We start from the raw sequence: 26,789 nt of genomic DNA on the forward strand, positions 1-26,789 counted from the left end.
CCAAGCACTGTTCTAAGCGCTGGGATAGATACAAGGTCATCAGGTTGTCCCACTTGGGGCTCACGGTCTGAATCCCCGTTTTACAGGTGAGGTAACTGAGGCCCAGAGAAGTCATGCGACTTGCCCAAAGCCACACAGCTGACAAGTGGCGGAGCCGGGATTAGAACCCCCAACCTCTGATTCCCAAGCCCGGGCTCTTTCCACTAAGCCATGCTGCTTCTCTCCCAAACAACTAGTATGTTGCCAATTTGTACTTCCCAAGCGCTTAGTACAGTGCTCTGCACATAGTAAGTGCTCAATAAATACGATTGATGATGATTGATGATGGTGTTCTGCGCACAGTAAGCACCCAATAAATATGACTGACTGAATGGATGCTACTTACTGAGCGCCCACGGGGGACCCTGCTCCACACTCAGTGCTTGGCCAAGCAGAAGAAAAGCCAGCCTCAGGCAGCATCCAGGAGGTCGGGATGGTGGTAAGGGAGGGGACTGGGAGGCTTTGAATAAAGGCAACGGAGCGGGCTGTGCGGGGTGGACGGAGAGGTTGGTGGTGGCTGAGGGAGGGGGGCACCCCCCGAAAATGGGGGCTCCTCAGCCTTCCGTTCCCTCACCCCCATCGCCGCTTTGGAGCCGACACACTGCATGTGGAGGCCGCCTCGAGTGCCACTTCCCCTTCTCCGGGAGAGCCCCTGGGCAGCCAGGGGGTCTTTCCTGCCCAGCAGGGAATGTGTCTGTTCTATGGCAGAGACTTTGGCAGAGAAGCAGCGTGGCTCAGTGGAAAGAGCCCGGGCTTTGGAGTCAGACGTCCTGGGTTCAAATACCGGCTCTGCCAATTGTCAGCTGTGTGACTTTGGGCAAGTCACTTCACTTCTCTGGGCCTCAGTTCCCTCATCTGTAAAATGGGGATTAAGACTGTGAGCCCCATGTGGGACCACATAGTAAGTGCTTAACAAATACCATTATTATTATTATTATTATTATGGCACTCCCTCAAGCACTTCGTACAGTGCTTTGCACACGGTAAGTGCTCAAAACATACAACTGATTGACTGATGCTGCCTGAGAAAGTCCTCCTAAAATCACACCTCCTCCAAGAGAGCTTCCCCGACTATGCACACCGTTCCCCTGCTCCTCCTCCCTTCTGCATCATCCTGGCACTTGGGTCTCTGAACTGTGAGCTCGTTATGGGCAGGGATTGGATAGAGAAGCAGTGTGGCTCAGTGGAAAGAGCCCGGGCTTTGGAGTCAGGGGTCATGAGTTCAAATCCCGGCTCTGCCAATTGTCAGCTGTGTGACTTGGGGCAAGTCACTTAACTTCTCTGTGCCTCAGTTACCTCATCTGTAAAATGGGGATGAAGACTGTGAGCCCTCCGTGGGACAACCTGATCACCATGTAACCTCCCCAGTGCTTAGAACAGTGCTTTGCACATAGTAAGCGCTTAATAAATGCCATTAAAAAAAAGGGATTGACTCTATTGCTGCATTGTACTTTCCCAAGCGCTAGTACTGTGCTCTGCACACAGTAAGCGCTCAATAAATAAATCATACCCTTTGAGTACTTGAGATTATGCACTTACATACATATCCACAACTTATCTATTAATATCTGTCTGCATGCAGTAAGCACTCAATAAAAATGACTGACTGACAATATTTCAGTGTCTTCCCTACCCCTCTTGGGCTCCTCTGGAGCAGAAGTTATAAAAATAGGTTCAGCAGGCTTAAAGTCTAAAGAAGCTGCAAGAACTATAAATAGGTGTCAAAGACATCTTACTCAAGACACTTGATATCTGCTATTTATACAGTGAAGTCACCCTTGATAGACTTAGAGATCCATTACATACAAAACAGTTTGGGCCACTAGCCAGAGAGAAAATTGTACTCTATTAAAGAAAGATTCCATATCTAACAAGTCCTACATGTTATGTTCCAAGAACTTCATTTCCCTAGGACATAACTGATTTTATTTTTTTTGGCCTTTCAGAGATGTGCCTCTTAACGTTTTGTGCTTTTACACTGAATCTGGGCCTCCGCTTTCCTCGGCCTCCCTATGAACACACAAAGAGGATTACTAGTAACGTGTGCTATTTTTGTTTCCAGCAGTGGCTACTCTGAATCACTCTGGCCCCATTTTTACATTTTGCAGTAGAAAGGCTATTGAAGGGGGGGAAAAAAAGTGAGGTTTTGCCGTTTCTGCAAGCACAGTCATTTTGGCTTGGAGGGTGGTAGTTGAAGAACTTCATGCTATGGGGAAAATTGTGCTAAAGGAACCACTGATTCAATGGGAATAAATGGGCTGGGGAAAGAAGGGTTACAAAATACTATAACAAATTATCTGATACAAATTTCCACATTACTTTCAGGCCTAGTCCTAGCAGAATGCTTTTGTCCCCTGCTGCTCGTTGCTATTTTACTGGATTAAGCACTGTACAGTTGCAAAAACCCAAAGAAACAAAAAGTATCATAGGGTATAGTAGCGTAAGACTGAGGAACAGCATCACTTCTCAACCAACACCATATGTGTGTGCACCACTTTCCTACATGGAGTCTACCTCTGCCTATGTGAGGAATGTGATATTCTACCTCTTTTTTTTAGATGGTATTTGCTAAGCACTTACTGTGTGTTGGACACTCTACTAAGCGCTGGGGTAGATACAAGCTAATCAGGTTGGACACAGTCCAAGTCCCACATGGGGCTCACAGTCTTAATCCCTGTTTTACAGATGAGGTAAAAGGGACATGGAGAAGGGAAGTGACTTGTCCAAGGTCACCCAGCAGACAAGCGGAGGAGCCGGATTAGAAGCAATGTGGTTTAGTGGAAAGAGCACGGGCTTGGGAGTCAGAGGTTGTGGGTTCTGATCCTGGCTCCGCCACTTATCTGTGTGATTTTGGGCAAGTCGCTTAACTTCTCTGGGCCTCAGTTACCTCATCTGTAAAATGGGGATTAAGACCGTGAGCTCCACATGGGACAATCTGATGACTTTGTATCTACCCCAGCATTTAGGACAGTGGTTGGCACACAGTAAGCGCTTAACGAACATCATCATCATGACCATCATCATCATCAACCCAGGTCCTCTGACTCCAAGGCTCTCTCCACTAATAATAATAATGACGGTATTTTTTAAGTGCATACTATGTGCCAGGCACTGTACTAAGCGCTGACCAGTAGACCATGCTGCTTCTGTTAAACCAGAACCGGTTTATATTATGAGGAGAAAATTCCCAAATTCTTCCATCGTGCTCTGTCTGGATCACAAATTAGAATACGCATCGTGGCAGAATATTTGGGCTAACTTGGGAGTTCAGTAAGATTCAACCCCTCGCTGAGGAGCTCTGGAAAACTGTCCCCCAGGTCCTACCTTTTGGGCATCTCCTGTGAAATACGCAATGGTCAGGGTGGGCAGGATCATGAACAGGGCATTGTAGTACAGCAGGCCGTATTTCCCCAGCTCCTAGAAAAGGAAACGGTTGCTTGTTTAATTTGGCTCCACCAAGCCCGGCTGTAAAAATGTCACATGTGCTCCCCACTGGGACACCCAGAAAAGGAAATGGGGGAGTGTATAGAAGGTGGGGAAAGAGGGAAGTGTGGGTGTGTGCAGGGGAGAGGCCACCCCATCCAGACTGAAGCAAGAGCCTGTTATGACATTAGAAACGACCCCAGTTATCAAGACACGAAAAGGAAGGAGCAAAATAGCGACAATAAATCTAACAGCCTGAAGGACTTTTTCAAAAAAGGCCTTGATAAACCCGTAATTCCCCTCAATCTCAGCCGTCTCAAAGCACAAAAGCTGGAAAGAATGCACACATGAACTCTCAAGATCAGCAGCCATGTTCACATCCCCCACCTGCCAGGTGAAGGTTTGAAGATGAAGGAGAAGAAAGGAATGCCATTATGAGGGATTTTCTGGAATTTCTGTAGGAGGGGAGATTAGGATTAACACCCAAAGGCAACACAGCCATCACGGACAGCCAGGCAAACAAATGGATTCTGCGCTTCAAGGAGGCTCTGCCAACGTTGAGAAGAGGTCCTGACCCACCTTCGAATCCAGTTTCTGCTTGACGTACGCCCCGTTGGCCGCGGTCAAGACGTCGTTCACCAGGATGAAGACGTACCCTTCCAGGTCAAATGCCAGGTCTGAGCTGCAAGAAAACGAGGAAAATGCACCCCATTCTTCACACGTTCTAATCCTCAGAGCTGCAACAAACGGACAGCGACGCGCTCCTCGTTTAACGCACCCGCTCTAGTCTGAAACCGGGAAGTCAACAACAAGTGATCAGTAGCTCAAAGCGCAGCTGTTGGGGGGCATTCGTGCCCGCCGGGCACACCGCCCAAGTTTCGGACCCAAACCCGGGAGGCCGCAAGACTCAAAGCATCGTGCTCATGTGTAAGGGGAAAATGCCTAACAAACACATCAGTTGTGCTGGCAGACTGGAGGCACTTTGGCGGGGAGACGGGAGAGGAGGTGTGGGGGCTGGGTTGACTTTATCCTCCGGAGTGCCCTTTCCCCAGTGCTTGGGACACTGCTCCGCATACAGTAGGTACTCACTGATTGATTACCGGTTGCCCATTTTCCGATAAGGGCAAAATACGATCATTAGGATAAGAAGCAGTGGGGCTTACTGGATAGAGAAGCAGCGTGGCTCAGTGGAAAGAGCCCGGGCTTTGGAGTCAGAGGTCATGGGTTCGAATCCCGACTCCGCCACCTGTCTGCTGTGTGACCTTGGGCAAGTCACTTAACATCTCTGAGCCTCAGTTCCTCATCTATAAAATGGGGATTAAGATTGTGGGCCCCACGTGGAACAACTTGATCGCCTGTATCCCCCCAGTGCTTAGAACAGTGCTCTGCACATAGTAAGCGCTTAACAAATGCCATCATCATTATAATTATTATGTAGAGCACAGGCCCGGGAGTCAGAAGGACCTGGGTTCTAATCCCAGCTCCGCCACGTGTCTGCTGTGTGACCCTGGGTGAGCCACTTCTCTGGGCCTCAGTTGCCTCATCTCTAAAATGGGGATTAACAGTGTGAGCCCCATGTGGGACACGGACTGTATCTAACCTAATTAACCTGCATCTACCTCACTGTTTACAACAGTGCTTGGCACATAGTAGGCACTTAACATGTACCATTATTATTATTATTAACCCAATGTGATACACCCAGGCCTTGTCTTGGGGAGGCGGTCAAGGAGTCCCGTCATCCCGGCTCCACCACTTGTCTGCTGTGTGACCTTCGGCAAGTCATTTCACTTCCCTGGGCCTTAGTTACCTCATCTGGAAAATTGGGGTTGAAATTGCAAACCCCATATGGGACAGGGACTGTGTCCAATCCGGTTATCTTGTATCTACCTCGGCACTTAGAACAGTGCCTGGCACATAGTAAGCGCTTAACAAATACCATACTAATAATTATTATTATCATTAGACTTGGAAGAATCCCAATTGACCAAACTTTCACCACCTCCCAAGAAGTTGACTGTAAGCTCCCTTAGGGCAGGGAATCAGGGTCTTGTTTTGGGGACACAGCTCTTACATACGTATCTGTAATTTACCTATTTTTATTAATATCTACCTTCCCCTTTAAACTGTGAGGACATATCTACCCATCTGGCCTTCCCAGACTGAGCTCCTTCCTTCCTCTCCCCCTCGTCCCCCTCTCCATCCCCCGCATCTTACCTCCTTCCCTTCCCCACAGCACCTGTGTATATATATATATATATATATATATATATATATATATATATAATAAATATGTACATATTTATTACTCTATTTATTTGTTTATTTTATTTGTACATATCTATTCTATTTATTTTATTTTGTTAGTATGTTTGGTTTTGTTCTCTGTCTCCCCCCTTTTAGACTGTGAGCCCACTGTTGGGTAGGGACTGTCTCTATATGTTGCCAATTTGTACTTCCCAAGCGCTCTGTACAGTGCTCTGCACATAGTAAGCACTCAATAAATACAATTGATGATGATGATGATCTACCAATTCCGTTGTACTGTACTCTCCCAGGGGCTTAGTATGGGGCCCTGTGTCCATTATAAGCACTCAAAAAATACTCTCTGAACATTAATGGCGTTTATTAAGTGCTTATTACATGTCCAGCACCATGCTGGGCGCTGGGGTAGATGCAAGAGAATCAGATCAGACAGTTTCCATCCTGGGGGGGGGGCTCACGATCTAAGTAAGGAGAACAGGAATCTTCTCCCCATTTCCCAGATGTGTCACAGAGAAGTTAGGCGACTTGCCTAATGACACACAGCAGCCAGTGCCTGAGCTGGGACTAGGACCCAGAATGCCCAGACTCCAGATCCACACTCTCTCCAGTTAATTCTGTGGTCAGTCCAGTACAGAGCATCTTACCTGGCAGCTACAAATGCACCAATAATCATCGCAAAAACAGTCATCTGGATACTCCAAGAAAATGTCTTCCTGAAATAAAAACATAAATTACACAAAATTCTATGAAAAAGAAAAAAAAAATCCACACTGACATCACCCAGGAGAAATCACTGTACCACTGAGAGAAAGGCACGACGACTTTTTTGAGGGACACAAAATTTTCTTTCCTGAAAATTGCGCCAACACAAGGTAAGCTCGGCTGGCAGGATTATTGTAGTGGATTTCCAAAGATAATTCCTGTATTTTCTCTGCAATTCACAGTCCAGAGGCTGTGAATTCTGAATGCCCAAAAGGACTATATAAACGGATGGCAGGGAGGGGCAAGGTTTCCAAAATGCCTCACATGCCAAAAGGTAACTCAACAAACACATTCAGGAGCCCAGAAGACAGGGGTAACATTTTCAACAGCTTCCCAGCCGCCGCTAACAACAACCAACTGTTAGTCGGGGAACGGTTAGATGGAATTAAGAAATATGGCTCACTTGAGTAGAAAGCCTTCCGCAAACATTGTAAACAGAATGGAGAATCTTCTTAGAACTGTAAACATTGGCAAGCTGGCAAGAAAAAAAAAGTCAGTAGGTGAAAGAACACTTTATGTTTAAAAAAAAAAATATCAAAACCACATAGACTTTGCTCACCTCCCAAACCCACAAAGGCCAAGCTGCTCCATTCCCCAAGAGACCCACTCCTAGTACGGCAAGACACACAGTCCGTTGTGCTACAATGTGGTGGTTGTGTTCTGGAAGAACCACGCTGTAGAAATCACCCCCTGACCAAAGCCAAGCAGTGGACACGACCGTATTTTCTTACACTGAATTAACCCGTGCCAGCTTGGGGAATTGAAAAACAGATGCGTGTTGGGGGAAGAACATTTTCCAATTCTCCCAAGGCACTCTGTTCACTGAAACATATTTATTGAGTGCTTACTGGCATGGAGCACTGTACTAAGCGTTTGGGAGCGTACAGTACCATAAATACACACATTCCCTGCCCACAGCAAGTTTACAGTCATTCAACTGGGCAATGAAAATGGATGTGATCACCTTCCTGACAGTCAAATCCATCCTGAATCTGTATTCTCCTCGGCCACATCAGACTCCTGATATTTCAACAGAAAAGGGCCCTTCCATCCAGCTCTCCCTCCATCTGTCCATCCCTCCACCCATCTTTCCCTCCCCATCCACCCTGCAAAGAGGACATATACCACCGGCAAAAAGCAACCTGGGTAACCAGTTATTCAGGAACATTCCCCACTCTCCTGCAATATAAGGACTTAGGCAAGAATAATAATAATAAGTGGTATTTGTTAAGCGCTTACTATGTGCCTAACACTGTTCTAAGCACCGGGGTAGAAATAAGTTGATCAGGTTGTCCCACTTGGGGCTTACAATCTTCATCCCCATTTGACAGAAGAGGTCACTGAGGCCCAGAGAATAATAATAATAATGTTGGTATTTGTTAAGCGCTATGTGCTGAGCACTGTTCTGAGCGCTGGCATAGATACAAGGCTATTGGGTTGTCCCATTGAGGCTCACAGTCTTGATCCCCATTTTCCAGATGAGGGAACTGAGGCCCAGAGGAGCAAAGCGACTTGCCCGAGGTCACACCACAGGCAAGTGGCGGGATTAAAACCCACGACCTCTGACTCCCAAGCCCGGGCTCTTAATAATAATAATGATGATGGCATTTATTAAGCGCTATGTGCAGAGCTCTGTTCTGAACGCTGGAGAGGTTACAAGGTGATCAGGTTGTCCCACGTAGGGCTCACGGGCTTAATCCCCATTTTACAGATGAGGCCACTGAGGCCCAGAGAAGTGTAGTGACTTACAGGGTCACACAGCAGACAAGTGGCGGAGCTGGGATTAGAACCCAGGTCCTTCTGATTCCCAGGCTTGCGCTCTATCCACTAGGCCATGATGTTTTCTGGGAAGCAACTGGGCCAGTGCAAGGGAGTCATGGTGGGGGAAAAAGGAATTTCTCTTCCTTCACCAGCACTGGCTAAAGTAGAGTGCCTGACACAGTAAGTGCTTAACAAATACCATTATTTTTATTATTACTATTAAAGTCATTTTCATATTAGTGGGAGGAGAGGAGGTTCTCTTTGTTACCTAAGTCTTTAGGAGGAACTAAGGTCTGGATTCCTGGCTTTGTACCCCACCCACACTTAAAGAGTAAGGTATTTTGCCGAGGGCAAGAGATTTTTGTATAGCATTAAAAGAATTCCAAACAGAAAACCAAGCAACTTGCTCCTCAGCCAGTTTTCCAGAACAGGAATTCAAAAGACATTCAGTGGCTCTTAGGGCATTTCACAGAACTAGGAAATCTTTCTGCCTCTCAAGCTCCCAATCTAAGTCAACTTCTTCTTTAAGGAGGTAGAATATGCAACAGATCAGTTGGATTGAGACACAGACAGGCGACCATGCAGAGACCCCCCCCCAACCTCCAGAACTGGGGCTTCTTGCTGACTAGGTAGTCAAAAGCAAAGCCACCTTTAGAAGTCCTTTCATTCCCAAAAGGCCCATCTTTCCCAGGCCCAATACTGTTCTTCTTGGATGGTCAAGTATAATTTCCGTGAGACACTGCATGATCCTCAGAAGCAAACAAAAAGTATACATACTTCAGTTTCTTTGTGCTGAACAGTCCTGTGATTTGGTTCCCAAAATATAGGAGAGGTAGTGGAAATGTCTGGAAAATTAAAAAAAAAAATGGTGGGGGGCGGGGAGTGGGGTTAGGCCCCAATAAAGAAAGATATCTAAACAAAGCCTAAACTGCATTCTGGTGAAGTAATGAGTTTTTTTCCCCAGGGTGGCCCAGCCTGATTTGTTTTCTCAAGCACTCCTGACAACACTTCGCTGACCAATGGATCGACGGTATTTACTGAGCGGCTGCATGCAAAATACTGGACTAAGCACACGAGCATAGAAATCAGCAGTCCAGGGGCAGGGGGAGAGAGGTGGTCACTGATGGGCAGAAGGAAGAAGGTTCAGAGGACAGAAGCAGCCATGATGCCTGCATTACACTGAAAGCTACCCAAACTGAACTGAAACCACAAAACACACTCAGAAAGCAAAAAGTCATTTGTTTTAAATAAAACACAAAACTTTCCAAAGCCTATGGCTTTCATATCTCCGTATGGGAGAAAAAAAAAAGGCCTCCCCTCTTCATGGAAAACCTAACATAAAATGAGAGTCAGGCCGATAAGGACATAAAGATCAGTTGGTGAACACAGTGAATTTAGGATATATTAGAAAAAAAACATATCAGTCTTCCTGATAATGATAGAGCATTAAAGACAAAGAATCAAATTCCCATTTCGTTCTCTCTTAATGAAGACCCTGGGGTTCCGCTTTATCTCAAGCTTACTCAACGCTCCCATTACCATTATTTCCAGCATATGCACATCTCTCACACACAACAAGCATATCCTTTTCACCATGTTTGTCACACACACACACACAGTGCCCATATTCTTGACCTTAAGTGGACAAGATCTAGATTTAGTCCATCCATGGGCAAGGCTGAAAGTTTGATACATGGAAGGAAAAGCTCAAACAAGGCTTTTATATGAGAGTCTATTTAACTGGCTTTGCCTGCACAGCTTACCTTTCGAGGTATATTTCTGTCAAAGTCAGGAAATTTTACCACCCTGAGGGCCTTTCCCACCCAGAGAACAAGCACAGTGGCCAACATCTGCAAAGGATGAACAAACTTTCACTGTTAAACAGTACAGATTTGGCACAGTTCACAGAGCATTACAAACCATTTAATGTGTAAGACTCCAACTCACCTGGCCAAGTCCAACACATAGTGAGGAAGGAAACCTATAGATTTTTGAAAAAAAAAAACACAAAAAAACAACAGAAAAAGAAACCACGGTCAGTGACCCCTGAAGCTTCTGAGAAACCTATTAATATATCAATACAGTGCTATTTAGTCCAGTGCTCTGCACATGATGGGTGTTCAATACCATAGATTGATTGATGGATTAATCAGAGATCTCGCTGGGCAATCTAGAAATGGAGTCAAACTTGGTTGCAAAGACCCAGGCCTAAGAAGTGCAGATTTTGGTTAAAAAAAAATATTAAACTCGTGGCCGAACTGGGTTCTTCTGGTGGCTGGTTGCTTGCTAAGATCTGTGACTTTTTAGCCCTAAGAGGGCATTTGTCTGGTTCTGCACGGCTACAACTTCAGTTGATAGTTTCAAAAGATTCATTTTTTTTACGGAATTTAAAACACAACGGTTTTATATCTTAAGACAGACACACACACACACATATGCATACATATATTTACATACACACACACACACACACACACACACACATCTCTGTATCAGAGTTCCACAGCATTACAGATGATGGTTTTATGTCCTTTTTTAAAACGAAAACCTCCACATGCTTTCCAGGCAAAAGACAGCCACATCATTAATCAAATGTGAGAGCCCTTAACCCACTCGGACACTGAACTAAAAAATCTAGAAACAGTTGGTTGGGGAGCAGAAGGTGGAGAGGGAGGTTGGTTGTTTTTTAAATCCGTTGTCTGTGCTCATCTCATTATAACACAAACACACACACACACACACACACACAAGCACACCACGCCCCCGACCCCCCAAGTTTGTCACCACCCCATTCAAGTGGAGCCACCCTGAAAAGTTCCTCATTTAGAAGTTATGCCAAGAAAACCCTCCCAGTTGGGATTGCTTCAATCAATCAATGAATTAATCAATGGCATTTTTCGAGCACTTAATTTGTGCACAGCACCGAACTAAGCACTTGGGAAAAAACAATACAATCAATGGTACTTATGAAGCACTGTGTGCACAGCATTGAGCCAAGTGCTTGGTAGAGTACAACACAATCAACGGTATTTACTGAGTGCTTACTGTGTGCAGAGCACTGAGCCAAGCGCTTGGTAGAGTACAATACAATCAACGGTATTTATTGAACACATAGTGCATAGCACTGAACTAACTGCTGGGGAGAGTACAATACAATCAACAGTATTTATTGAGCGCTTACTGTGTGCAGGCACTATGCTAGGCACTCAGAAGAGTTGACAGACACTTTCCCTGCCCACACGATTTTACAAAATTTTACAATTTTACAAGGGAAAGCCCCCTTTTCCAGAGAACTGGGGAGGGGGATAGGGATGACATCTGCACAGAAACAAATAGGATGGGAAGGGGTTCTTTGCAGCCAAGATTTTCATTCATTTATTCAATCGTATTTATTGAGCGCTTACTGTGTGCAGAGCACTGTACTAAGAGCTTGGGAAGTACAAGTTGGCAACATATAGAGACGGTCCCTACCCAACCGTGGGCTCACAGTCTAGAAGGGGGGAGACAGAGAACAAAACAAAACATATTAACAAAATAAAATAAATAGAATAAGTACAAGTAAAATGGAGTAATAAATACGTAAAAACATATATGGAGAAGCAGCCTGGTGCAGCGGCTAGAGCCCAGGCTTGAGACTCTGATGGTCATGGCTTCAAATCCCAGCTCTGCCACTTGTCTGCTATGTGACCCTGGGCAAGCCGCTTCCCTTCTCTGGCCCTCAGTACCCTCATCTGTAAAATGGGGGCTACGTCTGTGAGCCCCACGTGGGACAACTTGATAGCCTTGTATCTATCCCAGCACTTAGAACAGTGCTTGGCACATAGTAAACGCTTAATGAATACCATTATTATTACTACTATGTGGCAGGCACTGTCCAGCGCTTAGTACAGTGTCTGGCACCCAGTAAGCACTGAACAAATACCAGAAGGATTACTATTATAATAATAGTCATGATAATAATGATGGTATTTGCTAAGCCCTTACTAAGTGCTAAGCACTGTCCAGAGCTTAGTACAATGCCTGGCACCCAGTAAGCACTGAATACCACAAGGATTACAATAATAATAATAATGGCATTTGTTAAGTGCTTACTACGTGCCACGCACTGTCCAGCGCTTAGTACAGTGCCTGGCACCCAGTAACTGCTGAATAAATACCACAAGGATTACTATAATAATAATAATAATGGCATTTGTTAAGTTCTTACTATGTGCCACGCACTGTCCAGCGCTTAGTACAGTGCCTGGCACCCAGTAAGTGCTGAATAAATACCACAAGGAGTACTATAATAGTAACAATAATAATAATGATGATAACAATGACGGTATTTGTTTTGATTCATTCATTCATTCAATCGTATTTATTGAGCGCTTACTGTGTGCAGAGCACTGTACTAAGCGCTTGGGAAGTACAAGTTGGCAACATAGAGAGACGGTCCCTACCCAACAGCGGGCTCAGAGTCTAGAAGGGAGAGACAGACAACTTAACAAAACATATTAACAATCTTACTATGTGCCAGGCACCACACTAACCGTTGGGGTGGACACAAGCTAATCGGGTTGGACAGTCCCTGTTCCACATGGGGCTCACAGTCTTCATCCCCATTTTACAGAGGAGGTAACTGGGGCACAGAGAAGTTAGGTGAATTCCCCAAGGCCACACAGCAGACTCAATCCCCAATTTCAAGATGATGCAACTGAGGTCCAGAGAACTGACTTACCCAAGGCCACACAGCAAACAATCTCCAATTTATAGATGAGGTAACTGAGGTGAAGAGAAGTGTCTTGCCCAAGGCCACACAGCAGACTTAATCCCCATTTTACAGATGAGGTAACTAAGGTCCAGAGAAGTGACTTGCCCGAGTCCACACGGCAGACAACTGGGGGAACCGGGATACAAAGAACAGTGCTAGGCACATAGTAAGTGCTTAAGCATAGTAAGCGCTTGGAAGAAGCGTGGCTCAGTGGAAAGAGCACGGGCTTTGGAGTCAGGGGTCATGGGTTCTAATCCAGGCTCCGCCACTTGTCAGCTGTGCGACTTTGGGCAAGGCACTTCACTTCTCTGTGCCTCAGTTCCCTCATCTGAAAAATGGGGATTAAGACTGTGAGCCCCAGGTGGGACACCCTGCTTACCTTGTATCTACCCCAGCGCTTAGATCGGTGCTTGGCACATGGCGCTTAAATACCATCATTATTATTAACAAATACCATTATCACTAGCACTGAGTACAGAACCTGGCATATAGTAAGCGCTTAACAAATACCATCACCATCATTATTATTATTATTATTAGCGCTGAGTACAGAACGTGGCATATAGTAAGCGCTTAAATACCATCACCATTATTATTATTATTAGCGCTGGGTACAGAACCTGGCATATAGTAAGCGCTTAACAAATACCATCACCATTATTATTATTATTATTATTAGCGCTGGGTACAGAAGCTGGCATATAGTAAGTGCTTAACAAATACCATCACCATTATTATTATTATTAGCGCTGGGTACAGAACCTGGCATATAGTAAGCGCTTAACAAATACCATCACCATTATTATTATTATTATTATTAGCGCTGGGTACAGAAGCTGGCATATAGTAAGAGCTTAACAAATACCATCACCATTATTATTATTATTAGCGCTGGGTACAGAACCTGGCATACAGTAAGCGCTTAACAAATACCATCACCATTATTATTATTATTAGCGCTGAGTACAGAACCTGGCATATAGTAAGCGCTTAACAAATACCATTATTATTATTATTATTAGCACTGAGTACAGAACCTGGCATATAGTAAGCGCTTAACAAATACCATCACCATTATTATTATTATTATTAGCGCTGAGTACAGAACCTGGCATATAATAAGCGCTTAAATACCATCACCATTATTATTATTATCAGTGCTGAGTACAGAACGTGGCATATAGTAAGCGCTTAACAAATACCATCACCATTATTATGATTATTAGTGCTGAGTACAGAACGTGGCATACAGTAAGCGCTTAACAAACACCATCACCATTATTATTATTATTAGTGCTGAGTACAGAATGTGGCATATAGTAAGCGCTTAACAAATACCATCACCATTATTATTATTATTAGCGCTGAGTACAGAACCTGGCATATAGTAAGCGCTTAACAAATACCATCACCATTATTATTATTATTAGCGCTGGGTACAGAACGTGGCATATAGTAAGCGCTTAACAAATACCATCACCATTATTATTATTATTAGCGCTGGGTACAGAACCTGGCATATAGTAAGCGCTTAACAAATACCATCACCATTATTATTATTATTAGCGCTGAGTACAGAACCTGGCATATAGTAAGCGCTTGACAAACACCATCACCATTATTATGATTATTATTAGCGCTGAGTACAGAACCTGGCATATAGTAAGCGCTTAACAAATACCATCACCATTATTATTATTATTAGCGCTGAGTACAGAACCTGGCATATAGTAAGCGCTTAACAAATACCATTATTATTATTATTATTATTAGCGCTGAGTACAGAACCTGGCATATAGTAAGCGCTTAACAAATACCATCACCATTATTATTATTATTAGCGCTGGGTACAGAACCTGGCATATAGTAAGCGCTTGACAAATACCATCACCATTATTATTAGCGCTGGGTACAGAACCTGGCATATAGTAAGCACTTAACAAATACCATCATCATTATTATTATTATTAGCGCATAGTACAGTGCCTGGCACATAGTAAGCGCGTAACAAAATGCCATAATTAATGATTAATCAGAAGCCACGACGCGTGCCAGAGCCAGGCGCGGGGGCCGGTGGCTCCATGCCACCCGGTGGACCGGGCTGAACTTTGGTCGCCCACGGCCGGGGCTGCACTTTGGTCGCCCAGGGCCAGGGCTGAGCGGTGGCCTTTGCCCGGGCCTGTCTCTGGTCACTGCCCCCGGGCCGATGTTGGCTCTCGGGCCTGGCTCTAGACTGGCAGCCCGTTGTTGGGTAGGGACCGTCTCCATCTGGTGCCTATTTGTACTTCCCAAGCGCTTAGTCCAGTGCTCTGCACACAGTAAGCGCTCAATAAGTACGACTGACTGAATGAATGAATGAATGGTCAGTCTCTTGGGTCCTGGCTCTGGCCAGTCCCCTCGGGCCGGTCCTGGCTCTCTGATCAATCAATCAATCAATCGTATTTATTGAGCGCTTACTGTGTGCAGAGCACTGTACCACGCGCTTGGGAAGTCCAAGTTGGCAACATCTAGAGACGGTCCCTACCCAACAGGGGGCTCACAGTCTAAAAGGGGGAGACAGGGAACAAAACCAAACATACTAACAAGATAAAATAAATAGAATAGATATGTACAAGTAAAATAAATAGAGTAACAAATATGTGCAAACGTATATACAGGTGCTGTGGGGAAGGGAAGGAGGTAAGGTGGGGGGGATGGAGAGGGGGACGAGGGGGAGAGGAAGGAAGGGGCTCAGTCCGGGAAGGCCTCCTGGAGGAGGTGAGCTCTCAGTAGGGCCTCTGATCAACCCTCTCGGGCCGGTACTGACTCTGGTCAACCCCCCGGGGTCGGTCCTGGCTCTGGTCAACCCCCCCGGGGCGGGCCCTGGCCCTCAGGCCTGACTCTGGTCAACCCCCTCCGGCCGGTCCTGACTCTGGTCGACCCCCTGGGGTCGGTCCTGGGCCTCGGGCCTGACTTTGGTCAACCCCCCTGGGGTGGCTCCTGGTCCTTGGGCTGACTCTGGTCAACCCCCTGGGGTCGGTCCTGGGCCTCGGGCCTGACTTTGGTCAACCCCCCTGGGGTGACTCCTGGTCCTTGGGCTGACTCTGGTCAACCCCCTGGGGTCGGTTCTGACTCTGGTCAACCCCCTGGGGTCGACCCCGGTCCTTGGGCTGACTCTGGTCAACCCCCTGGGGTCGGTGACAGAGCCAGGATCAGAACCCATGACCTCTGACTCCCAAGCCCACACGCTTTCCAATAACCCACGCTGCCCGCTTCTCATATTCCCAGACTGAGCCCCTTCCTTCCTCTCCCCCTCGTCCCCCTCTCCATCCCCCCACCTTACCTCCTTCCCTTCCCCACAGCACCTGTATATATGCATATATGTTTGTACATATTTATTACTCTGTTTATTTATTTATTTATTTTACTTGTACCTATCTATTCTATTTATTTTATTTTGTTGGTATGTTCGGTTTTGTTCTCTGTCTCCCCCTTTTAGACTGTGAGCCCACTGTTGGGTAAGGACTGTCTCTCTATGTTGCCAACTTGGACTTCCCAAGCGCTTAGTACAGTGCCCTGCACACAGTAAGCGCTCAATAAATATGATTGATTGATTGATTGGGCCTGACTCTGGTCAACTCCCTGGGGTCGATCCTGGGCCTTGGGCTGACTCTGGTCAACCCCCGGGGGTCGGGCCTGGTCCTTGGGCTGACTCTGGTCAACCCCCTGGGGTCGGGCCTGGCCCTGGGGCTGACTCTGGTCAACCCCCGGGGGTCGGTCCTGACTCTGGTCAACCCCCTGGGGTGGCTCCTGGTCCTTGGGCTGACTCTGGTCAACCCCCTGGGGTTGGTTCTGACTCTGGTCAACCCCCTGGAGTCGATCCTGGTCCTTGGGCTGACTCTGGTCAACCCCCTTGGGTCGATCCCGGTCCTTGGGCTGACTCTGGTCAACCCCCTGGGGTCGGGCCTGACTCTGGTCAACCCCCTGGGGTCGATCCCGGTCCTTGGGCTGACTCTGGTCAACCCCCTGGGGTCAGTCCTGGGCCTGGGGCTGACTCTGGTCAACCCCCTGGGGTCGGTCCTGGGCCTGGGGCCTGACTTTGGTCAACCCCCTGGGGTCGGGCCTGACTCTGGTCAACCCCCTGGGGTGGCTCCTGGCCCTGGGGCTGACTCTGGTCAACCCCCTGGGGTCGGTCCTGGGCCTGAGGCCTGACTCTGGTCAACCCCCCCGGGGTCGGGCCTGACTCTGGTCAACGCCCTGGGGCCTGTCCTGACCGTCGGGCCTGACTCTGGTCAACCCCTCGGGCCTGTCCTGACCGTCGGGCCTGACTCTGGTCAACCCCTCGGGCCTGTCCCGACCGTCGGGCCTGACTCTGGTCAACCCCCGGGGCCGGTCCCCCTTCCCCGGGTCCGTGTCCCTACCTGTAGCCGGTGAGCACGCTCTTGTTGACGACGACGATGAGGAAGGAGCTGAGGCCGTAGAAGGCGGCGGCCAGCAGCTTGAGGCAGCCCGTCAGCCGGTCGGCCGCGGCCGCCGCCATCCCCTCGGCGGCCTCCTCCTCATGTCTGGGAGGGGACGCTCCGGCGGGGGCTTCTCCTTTAACCCGGGCCTGCTGACGTCGTCGAGGAACTTCCGCCATGGCTCCCGCTCGGCCTGAGGCGACGGCGCGAGGCTGAGGCGGCGCGAGGCGGGGGCCGCCGGGCGGCTGGCGCTGCTCGCCCCCACGCCGCCGACAGGGGGCGCCAGGCGGACCAAAGCGGGGAGAAGGGGGAGTGTGGGCGCGCGCGCATGCGCAACCCTGTTCGGCGGGGGCGCGCACGCGCGCACGCCCTCCGCTCCCCCCCGCCGGGCCCCGCCCCTCCTCGCCTGCTGCTCCTCCTCCTAGTCATTCATTCATTAATCGTATTTATTGAGCGCCTCCCGTGCGCTGAGCACTGTGCTAAGCGCTGGGGAAGTGCAAGTCGGCAACATCTAGAGACGGTCCCTACCCAACAAGCGGGCTCACAGTCTAGAAGGGGGAGACAGACAACACAACAAAACATATTGACAAAATAAAATAAATAGAATGGATATGGACAGATAAAATAGAGTAATAAATTCATTCATTCATTCAATCGTATTTATTGAGCGCTTCCCGTGCGCAGAGCACTGGACTAAGCGCTTGGGAAGTGCAAGTTGGCAACATACAGAGACGGCCCCTACCCAACTGTGGGCTCACAGTCTAGAAGGGGGAGACAGACAACAAAACATATTAACAAAATAAAATAGAGCAATAAATACATTCATTCATTCATTCAATCATATTTATTGAGCGCTTCCCGTGCGCTGAGCACTGTGCTAGGCGCTGGGGAAGTGCAAGTCGGCAACATATAGAGGCGGTCCCTACCCAACAGCGGGCTCACAGTCTAGAAGGGGGAGACAGAGAATAAAACAAAACATATTAACAAAATAAAATAGAGCAATGAATACATTGATTCATTCATTCAATCGTATTTATTGAGCAGTTCCTGTGCGTTGAGCACTGTACTAACCGCTGGGGAAGTGCAAGTCGGCAACATATAGAGACGGTCCCTACCCAACAGTGGGCTCACAGTCTAGAAGGGGGAGACAGACAACAAAACAAAACATATTAAGAAAATAAAATAGAGTAATAAATACATTCATTCATTCATTCAATCGTATTTATTGAGCGCTCCCCGTGCGCAGAGCACTGGACTAAGCGCTTAGGAAGTACAAGTTGGCAACATATAGATACGGTTCCTACCCAACAGTGGGCTCACAGTCTAGAAGGGGGAGACAAGACAAAACAAAACATATTAACAAAATAAAATAGAGTAATAAATACATTCATTCATTCAATCGTATTTATTGAGCGCTTCCCGTGCGCAGAGCACTGGACTAAGCGCTTGGGAAGTACAAGTTGGCAACATCTAGAGACGGTCCCTACCCAACAGCAGGCTCACAGTCTAGAAGGGGGAGACAGACAACAGAGACAGACAACTAAACAAAACATATTAACAAAATAAAATAGAGTAATGCATTCATTCATTCAATCGTATTTATTGAGCGCTTCCCGTGCGCAGAGCACTGGACTAAGCGCTTGGGAAGTACAAGTTGGCAACATCTAGAGACGGTCCCTACCCAACTGTGGGCTCACAGTCTAGAAGGGGGAGACAGACAACAAAACAAAACATATTAACATAATAAAATAGAGTAATAAATACATTCATTCATTCAATCGTATTTATTGAGTGCTTCCCATGCGCAGAGCACTGGACTAAGCGCTTGGGAAGTATACAAGTTGGCAACATATAGAGACGGTCCCTACCCAACTGTGGGCTCACAGTCTAGAAGGGGGAGACAGACAACAAAACAAAACATATTAACATAATAAAATAGAGTAATAAATACATTCATTCATTCATTCAATCGTATTTATTGAGCGCTTACTGTGCGCAGAGCACTGGACTAAGCACTGGGGAAGTACAAGTTGGCAACATGACTAAGCGCTTGGGAAGTGCAAGTTGGCAACATCTGGAGACGGTTCCTACCCAACTGTGGGCTCACAGTCTAGAAGGGGGAGACAGACAACAAAACAAAACATATTAACAAAATAAAATAGAGCAATAAATGCATTCATTCATTCATTCATTCAATCGTATTTATTGAGCACTTCCCGTGCGCTGAGCACTGGACTAAGCGCTTGGGAAGTGCAAGGTGGCAACATCTAGAGACGGTCCCTACCCAACAGCGGGCTCACAGTCTAGAAGGGGGAGACAGACAACAAAACAAGACATATTAACAAAATAAAATAGAGCAATAAATACATTCATTCATTCATTCAATCGTATTTATTGAGCGCTTCCCGTGCGCAGAGCACTGGACTAAGCGCTTGGGAAGTACAAGTTGGCAACATATAGAGACAGTTCCACCCAACAGTGGGCTCACAGTCTAGAAGGGGGAGACAGAGAATAAAACAAAATATATTAACAAAATAAAATAGAGCAATAAATACATTCATTCATTCATTCAATCGTATTTATTGAGCGCTTCCCGTGCGCTGAGCACTGTGCTAAGCACTGGGGAAGTGCAAGTTGGCAACATATAGAGGCGGTCCCTATCCAACAGCGGGCTCACAGTCTAGAAGGGGGAGACAGAGAATAAAACAAAACATATTAACAAAATAAAATAGAGCAATAAATACATTCATTCATTCAATCGTATTTATTGAGCGCTTCCTGTGCGTTGAGCACTGTACTAACTGCTGGGGAAGTGCAAGTCGGCAACATATAGAGACGGTCCCTACCCAACAGCAGGCTCACAGTCTAGAAGGGGGAGACAGAGAACAAAACAAAACATATTAACATAATAAAATAGAGTAATAAATACATTCATTCATTCAATCGTATTTATTGAGGACTTCCCGTGCGCAGAGCACTGGACTAAGTGCTTGGGAAGTACAAGTTGGCAACATATAGATACGGTTCCTACCCAACAGTGGGCTCACAGTCTAGAAGGGGGAGACAGACAACAAAACATATTAACCAAATAAAATAAATAGAATAAATATGTACAAATAAAATATAGAGTAATAAATTCATTCATTCATTCAATCGTATTTATTGAGCGCTTCCCGTGCGCTGAGTACTGTACTAAGCGCTTGGGAAGTACAAGTTGGCAACATCTAGAGACGGTCCCTACCCAACTATGGGCTCACAGTCTAGAAGGGGGAGACAGACAACAAAACAACACATATTAAAATAAAATAAATAGAATAAATATGTACAAATAAAATAAATAAATAAATAAATAGAATAATAAATACATACAAACATATATACATATATACAGGTGCTGTGGGGAGGGGAAGGAGGTAAGGCGGGGTGGGGGGATGGAGAGGGGAAGGAGGGGGAGAGGAAGGAGGGGGCTCAGTCTGGGAAGGCCAGACGCTCCTAGTCGTTCATTAAGTCAATCGTATTTATTGAGCGCTTCCTGTGCGTAGAGCACTGGACTAAGCGCTTGGGAAGTCCAATTCGGCAGCAGATATTCATTCATTCATTCAATCGTATTTACTGAGCGCTTCTTGTGCGCTGAGCACTGGACTAAGCACTTGGGAAGTCCAATTCGGCAGCAGATATTCATTCATTCATTCAATCGTATTTATTGAGTGCTTCCTGTGTGCTGAGCACTGGACTAAGCACTTGAGAAGTCCAATTCAGCAGCAGATATTCATTCATTCATTCATTCAATCGTATTTATTGAGCGCTTCCTGTGCACTGAGCACTGGACTAAGCGCTTGGGAAGTCCAATTCGGCAGCAGATATTCATTCATTCATTCAATCGTATTTATTGAGCGCTTACTGTGTACAGAGCACCGTACTAAGTGCTTGGGAAGTCCAATTCGGCAGCAGATAGAGGCGGTCCCTCCCCCACAATGGGCTCCGGGCCTAGAATGGGGAGACAGACAACAAAACAAAACATGGAGACAGGGGTCAAAGCTATATGCACATCATTAACAAAATATATAGAATAGTAAAAATGTACAATGCACTGGCTTTGGAGTCAGAGGTCATGGGCTCAAATCCCAGCTCTGCCAATTGTCAGCTGTGTGACTTTGGGCAAGTCACAACTTCTCTGTGCCTCAGTTACCTCATCTGCAAAATGGGGATGAAGACTGTGAGCCCTCCATAGGACAACCTGATCACCTTGTATCCTCCCCAGCACTTAGAACAGTGCTTTGCACACAGTAAGCACTTACCAAAAACCGTCATTATTATTATTATTACTCCTACTGCAACTACTCCTGCTGCTGCTGCTCCTCCTCCCACTCTTTCATTCAGTCATTTATTGAGTGCTTACTGTGTGCAGAGCACTGTGCTAAGCGCTTAATAATCCTACTGCACCTACTCCTGCAGCTGCACCTACTCCTGCTCCTCCTCCTCCTACTGTACCTACTCCTGCTGCTGATTCTCCTCCTCCTCCTCCTCCCACTCCTGCTGCTCCTACTCCTGCTGCTCCTCCTGTTCCTACTCCTGCTCCTGCTGCTCCTACTCTTACTCCTGCTGCTCCTGCTGATCCTACTTCTCCTCCCACTCTTGCTGCTCCTATTCCTGCTGCTCCTCCTCCTCCCCCCACTCCTGCTGCTCCTACTCCTGATCCTCCTCCTGCTCCTACTCTTCCTCCTGCTGCTTCTGCTGATCCTACTTCTCCTCCCACTCCTGCTGCTCCTACTCCTGCTGCTCCTCCAGTTCCTACTCCTGCTCTTGCTCCTCCTGCTGCTGCTCCTGTTCTTACTCCTGCTGCTCCTACTCTTACTCCTGCTGCTCCTGCTGATCCTACTTCTCCTCCCGCTCTTGCTGCTCCTATTCCTGCTGCTTCTCCCCCTCCTCCCACTCCTGCTGCTCCACCTGATCCTCCTCCTGCTCCTCCTCCTGCTCCTGCTGCTCTTACTCTTCCTCCTGCTGCTCCTGCTGATCCTACTTCTTCCACTCCTGCTGCTCCTCCTGTTCCTACTCCTGCTCCTCCTGCTGATCCTACTTCTCCTCCCGCTCTTGCTGCTCCTATTCCTGCTGCTCCTGCTCCTCCTCCTCCCACTCCTGCTGCTCCTACTCCTGCTGCTTCTCCTGATCCTCCTCCTGCTCCTACTGCTCCTCCTGCTGCTCCTCTTGTTCTTACTCCTGCTCCTGCTGCTCCTACTCTTCCTCCTGCTGCTCCTGCTGATCCTACTTCTCCTCCCGCTCTTGCTGCTCCTATTCCTGCTGCTCCTCCTCCTCCTCCTCCCACTCCTGCTGCTCCTATTTCTGCTGTTCCTCCTCCTCCTCCTCCCACTCCTGCTGCTCCTACTCCTGCTGCTCCTCCTGATCCTCCTCCTGCTCCTCCTCCTGCTCCTGCTGCTCCTACTCTTCCTCCTGCTGCTCCTGCTGATCCTACTTCTCCTCCCGCTCCTGCTGCTCCTACTCCTGCCGCTCCTCCAGTTCCTACTCCTGCTCCTCCTACTCTTACTCCTTCTGCTCCTGCTGATCCTACTCCTCCTCCACCTGCTCCTCCTGCTCCTGGCTTTGGAGAAGGAAGGATGGGAGCGCTGAGAAAACAGAGCAGCAAAGGCAGAGCGCACAGTCGAATGGAGGCTTAGTACCTGAGCTGTTTATCCTTCAGCGTCCTTCTTTCTCTCCACTCACACACACTTATATATATACATACCACACAATACTGGTCTCCCCTCCCTCGACGCACAAACACACCAGTCAGTGGCTGAAGACTGGTTTTCCCACTGTTGCTGCCAGCATTACTATAAAACACAGGATCTCGTTTCAAATCCTGGGGAGTTGAACACGACACCCCAAAGCCGAGGTTTCAATGTCCAAATCTGCATTACTGGGAATTACTTTTAAACACCTGTCTGGTAGTGTAGTCACATAGCAGCTGGGCATCTTTGTATTTTTCAAGATATTGATATTTTCAAAGGCATTTTTCAAGATATTGATATTTTCAAAGGCATTTTTCAAGATATTGCCTCCAAGTTGCCCTCATGATACTTCGTAAGTATAACGGGAGAGAGAAAGGTGTCTTTGGCTAGGTCTGAAGCCTGCCCTGGAATCAGACTAATACAAGAGGTAGGAAGGCGATAGCAGTGAATCGGCCTCCAAGACCTCCCCTGAAAGTTGTGAAAAGCCAGGTTTCTGTCATGAAACCACTGTAATAGCAGCAAATGTTCTGCACATACAGTAAAAATGCATGCACAAAGACATCATCCCTGCCCAAAAGGAGCTTATAATCTAGTGGGCGAGACAGGCAGGTGCAAATTGTATACCTACAGTGGGAATAAGAGGAAAATCAGATGCAACTGGTAACAACAAAAAGTAAGCAAAAAATGAAGAAGTCAACGAGTAAAGTGGAATGAAAGGCCCTGTAAATGGGTGGATGGGTGGCTGATGGGCTGGCATGGCATGGCATGATCAGGGAGGTGGGAAGGAACTCATTTTGGACAGGGAATCTGTTTAATGTTTAATTCAATTTAATTTATTGTTTAATTTAATTTAATCTGTCTAATATAATGACTCTCCCACCAGCCAGCTTAGTACAGTGCTCTGCACACAGCACTCAATAAATATGATCGATTGAATGAATGAATGAATGAATGAATGGCTGCCCAGTTTATTGTCCTGCATGCAGTAAGTGCTCAATAGAGATGACCAATGGATTGAAAGAGAGGGTTTTCCGGAGGACTTTGAAGGCAGGGAAGCACATGGTCTGGCTGGTAGGAAAGGGAGGAAGTTCCAAAAAGAGGGTGTGTACAATGGGAAACGGGAAAATAAAGAGCAAGGCCCAGTTAGGAAATTCACTTCCCAGTTCTCTCTTCACCAATTCCCAGGTGACTGTTGGAGCTCTGTTTCTTTCTGTTCCCGGGGTGGGTGCTGTGAAGCAGATTGGGACGGGCTTCGAGCACTGGATTCGTCTTTTGTTCACTCAGCACGTGAATGTCTTTAGTTTCGTTTTCCCTTTCGAACAAACTTTTAGACTAGGATATGCCACAGATGCAGCTGCACCGAGGGTTCTCCTCAGATTGGGCTGGGCCAGGGGGACCGAGACTGGCCCAGCTCCAAAATTTTGGCCCATGCAGAGCCCAATTGTTTAGCTCCTTCCCTTCCTTACTTCCCCACTCTTCCACAAAGACAAAAGTCTCCCTGTTTTTCCCTCCCCAAGTAACAGCGGCCACTCCGAGCCTGAAATTTAGCCCTATTTGTCTATGTCTGCATGAGGCAAGGGTGCATTTAGGAGGGAATTTTTCCAAAGAAAATTTCAAGTTTTGATATCTAAATCGCCTGGGGCAAGCCACGTGCTGAGACCCTCTCTGAAGCTAGCAGTGCAGGAGTCATGCAGTCAAAACAAATGACTCGGATCCACACAAAACACTAACTCCATCTCTGACATCAACCCAGGCACTCTGAAATAATAATAGTAATAATAATTATAATAATAGTATTTATGAAGTGCTTACTAGGTGCCAGGCACTGTACTATGCTGGGGAAGGTACAAATTAACCAGGTCGGACTCAGTCTATATCCCACGTGGGGTTCACCATCTTAATCCCCATTTTACAGATGAGGTAACTGAGGCCCAGAGAAATTAAGTGACCTGCCCAAAAGTCACACAGAAGACAAGTGGCATTAGAGCCCAGGTCCTTCTGACTCACAGGCCTGTGCTTTATCAACTAGACCATACAGCTTCCCTTAACCATGTCCATCCAACTGAAGGAGAGCATCTTGACATCAGTCACTGATTATTTTAGATTCCTTAGCCTTTGAGGAATTTAAAAAAAATACTGCTTTGCAGATCATTTAGTAACTTAAATAAAACTCATGTTCCTCCTTTCTTAAAACAGTCCAGCTGCTCAGGAAATTATCACAAGGTTCAAGGTCTACTAAACAATGTGGCTTAGGTTTTGTCATGGCTCTATCAGATGCTTGGATTTTTGGAAAACATCCAATAGACTATGTCAAATGAAAAAGAGAGGTGGAGCCCCCCCTTTTGTGCTTTTTGCCTTTATGCTCTGCCACTTGTCCACTACGTGACCTTGGGCAAGTCACTTTACTTCTCTGTGCCTCAGTGACCTCATCTGTAAAATGGAGATTGAGGCTGTGAGCCCCACGTGGGACAGGGGCTGTGTCCAACCCAGTTTGCGTGTATCTACCCCAGCACCTAGAACAGAGACTGGCAAACAGTAAGCACTTAACAAATACCACAATTATTATTATTATTATTGGAGAGGGCTGACAAGACATCCTCTGCAGCAAAATCGGGGGAAGAAGCCCCTGGGTCCCTTCCCTGTGCTTGCAATAAAAATAATAATGATGGTATTTGTTAAGTGCTTATTATGTGCCAAGTTCTAAGCACTGAGCACTGTTCTAAGCGCTGCTCTCGCCGTCAACTTCTCACCCACATCCTCCCTCTGGCCTGGAATGCCCTTCCTCCTCATATCTCCCCCACTTCAAAACCTATCAAAGACAGAACTCCTCCAAGAAGCCTTCCCTGACCAAGCCCTCCTCTCCTCTTCTCCCACTCCCTTTTGTGTGGCTCTGACTTGCTCCTTCACTCATCCTCCCTCCCAACACCACAGAGCATATGTATAGATTTGTATAAATCTATAATTTATTTATCTATTTATTTATATATGTATATTAATGTCTGTCTCCCCATCTAGACTGTGAGCTTGTTATGGACAGGAATGTGTCTGTTTGTTGTTATATTGTACTCTCCCAAGTGAGTAGGACAGTGCTCTGCACACAGTAAGCACTCAATAAATACGATTGAATGAATGAATGCATGAATGCATGAATGAATTAACTTGGCTCTGAGGGGAGGTTTTTGTGTGGGGTGAAAGGGGAACAATGAAAGACCCTTTGACAGAATTTTCAAAGCAATTCCTGACCCTTCCCCCCCCCCCCACGCTCTCTCTCTCTCTCTCTCTCTCTCTCTCTCTCTCTCTCTCTCTCTCTCTCTCACACACACACACACACACACACACACACGACATATTGAAGGGAGGTGCTCAGAACACATTAAAGCTAAGATTGCCCCCCCCCACCCCACCCCAGTGAGGATATTTTCTCTTTGCTATGAAAAACAATGAAAGTTGTTTTCATGGAGTGACTTCAGAGCCATTTTCCTTGCTTTGGTGACAGAGGAGGGAGAGATGGAAAAGGAGAAAGAGAGGAGGGGCAGAGTTGTGGATCATACACATTCAATTAGTAATCCCTTCCAATGGACAAATTGATCCTCCACCCCTATTTGATTACATGATCTGGAC

The 26,789-nt window shown here is 46.8% G+C and overlaps 1 protein-coding gene across 1 annotated transcript in view; it reads right to left on the reverse strand.

Annotated features, from left to right (window-relative positions):
- The window catches only part of SLC35D1 (solute carrier family 35 member D1), a 32,720-nt gene extending 15,053 nt beyond the window's left edge, over positions 1-17,667 (reverse strand). Inside the window, exons 1-8 of the mRNA XM_038753022.1 lie at positions 17,404-17,667; positions 10,198-10,231; positions 10,014-10,100; positions 9,028-9,095; positions 6,893-6,964; positions 6,372-6,440; positions 4,042-4,144; positions 3,364-3,456 (exon numbers count right to left, since the gene is read on the reverse strand). Coding sequence (XP_038608950.1) covers positions 3,364-3,456; positions 4,042-4,144; positions 6,372-6,440; positions 6,893-6,964; positions 9,028-9,095; positions 10,014-10,100; positions 10,198-10,231; positions 17,404-17,621 — 744 coding nt within the window. The 5' untranslated portion in view covers positions 17,622-17,667. The remainder of the gene's footprint in view (positions 1-3,363; positions 3,457-4,041; positions 4,145-6,371; positions 6,441-6,892; positions 6,965-9,027; positions 9,096-10,013; positions 10,101-10,197; positions 10,232-17,403) is intronic.
- Positions 17,668-26,789: the final 9,122 nt, after the last annotated feature.

Source organism: Tachyglossus aculeatus, chromosome 10 (genome assembly GCF_015852505.1).
Source record: "Tachyglossus aculeatus isolate mTacAcu1 chromosome 10, mTacAcu1.pri, whole genome shotgun sequence".
Lineage (NCBI taxonomy): Eukaryota > Metazoa > Chordata > Mammalia > Monotremata > Tachyglossidae > Tachyglossus > Tachyglossus aculeatus.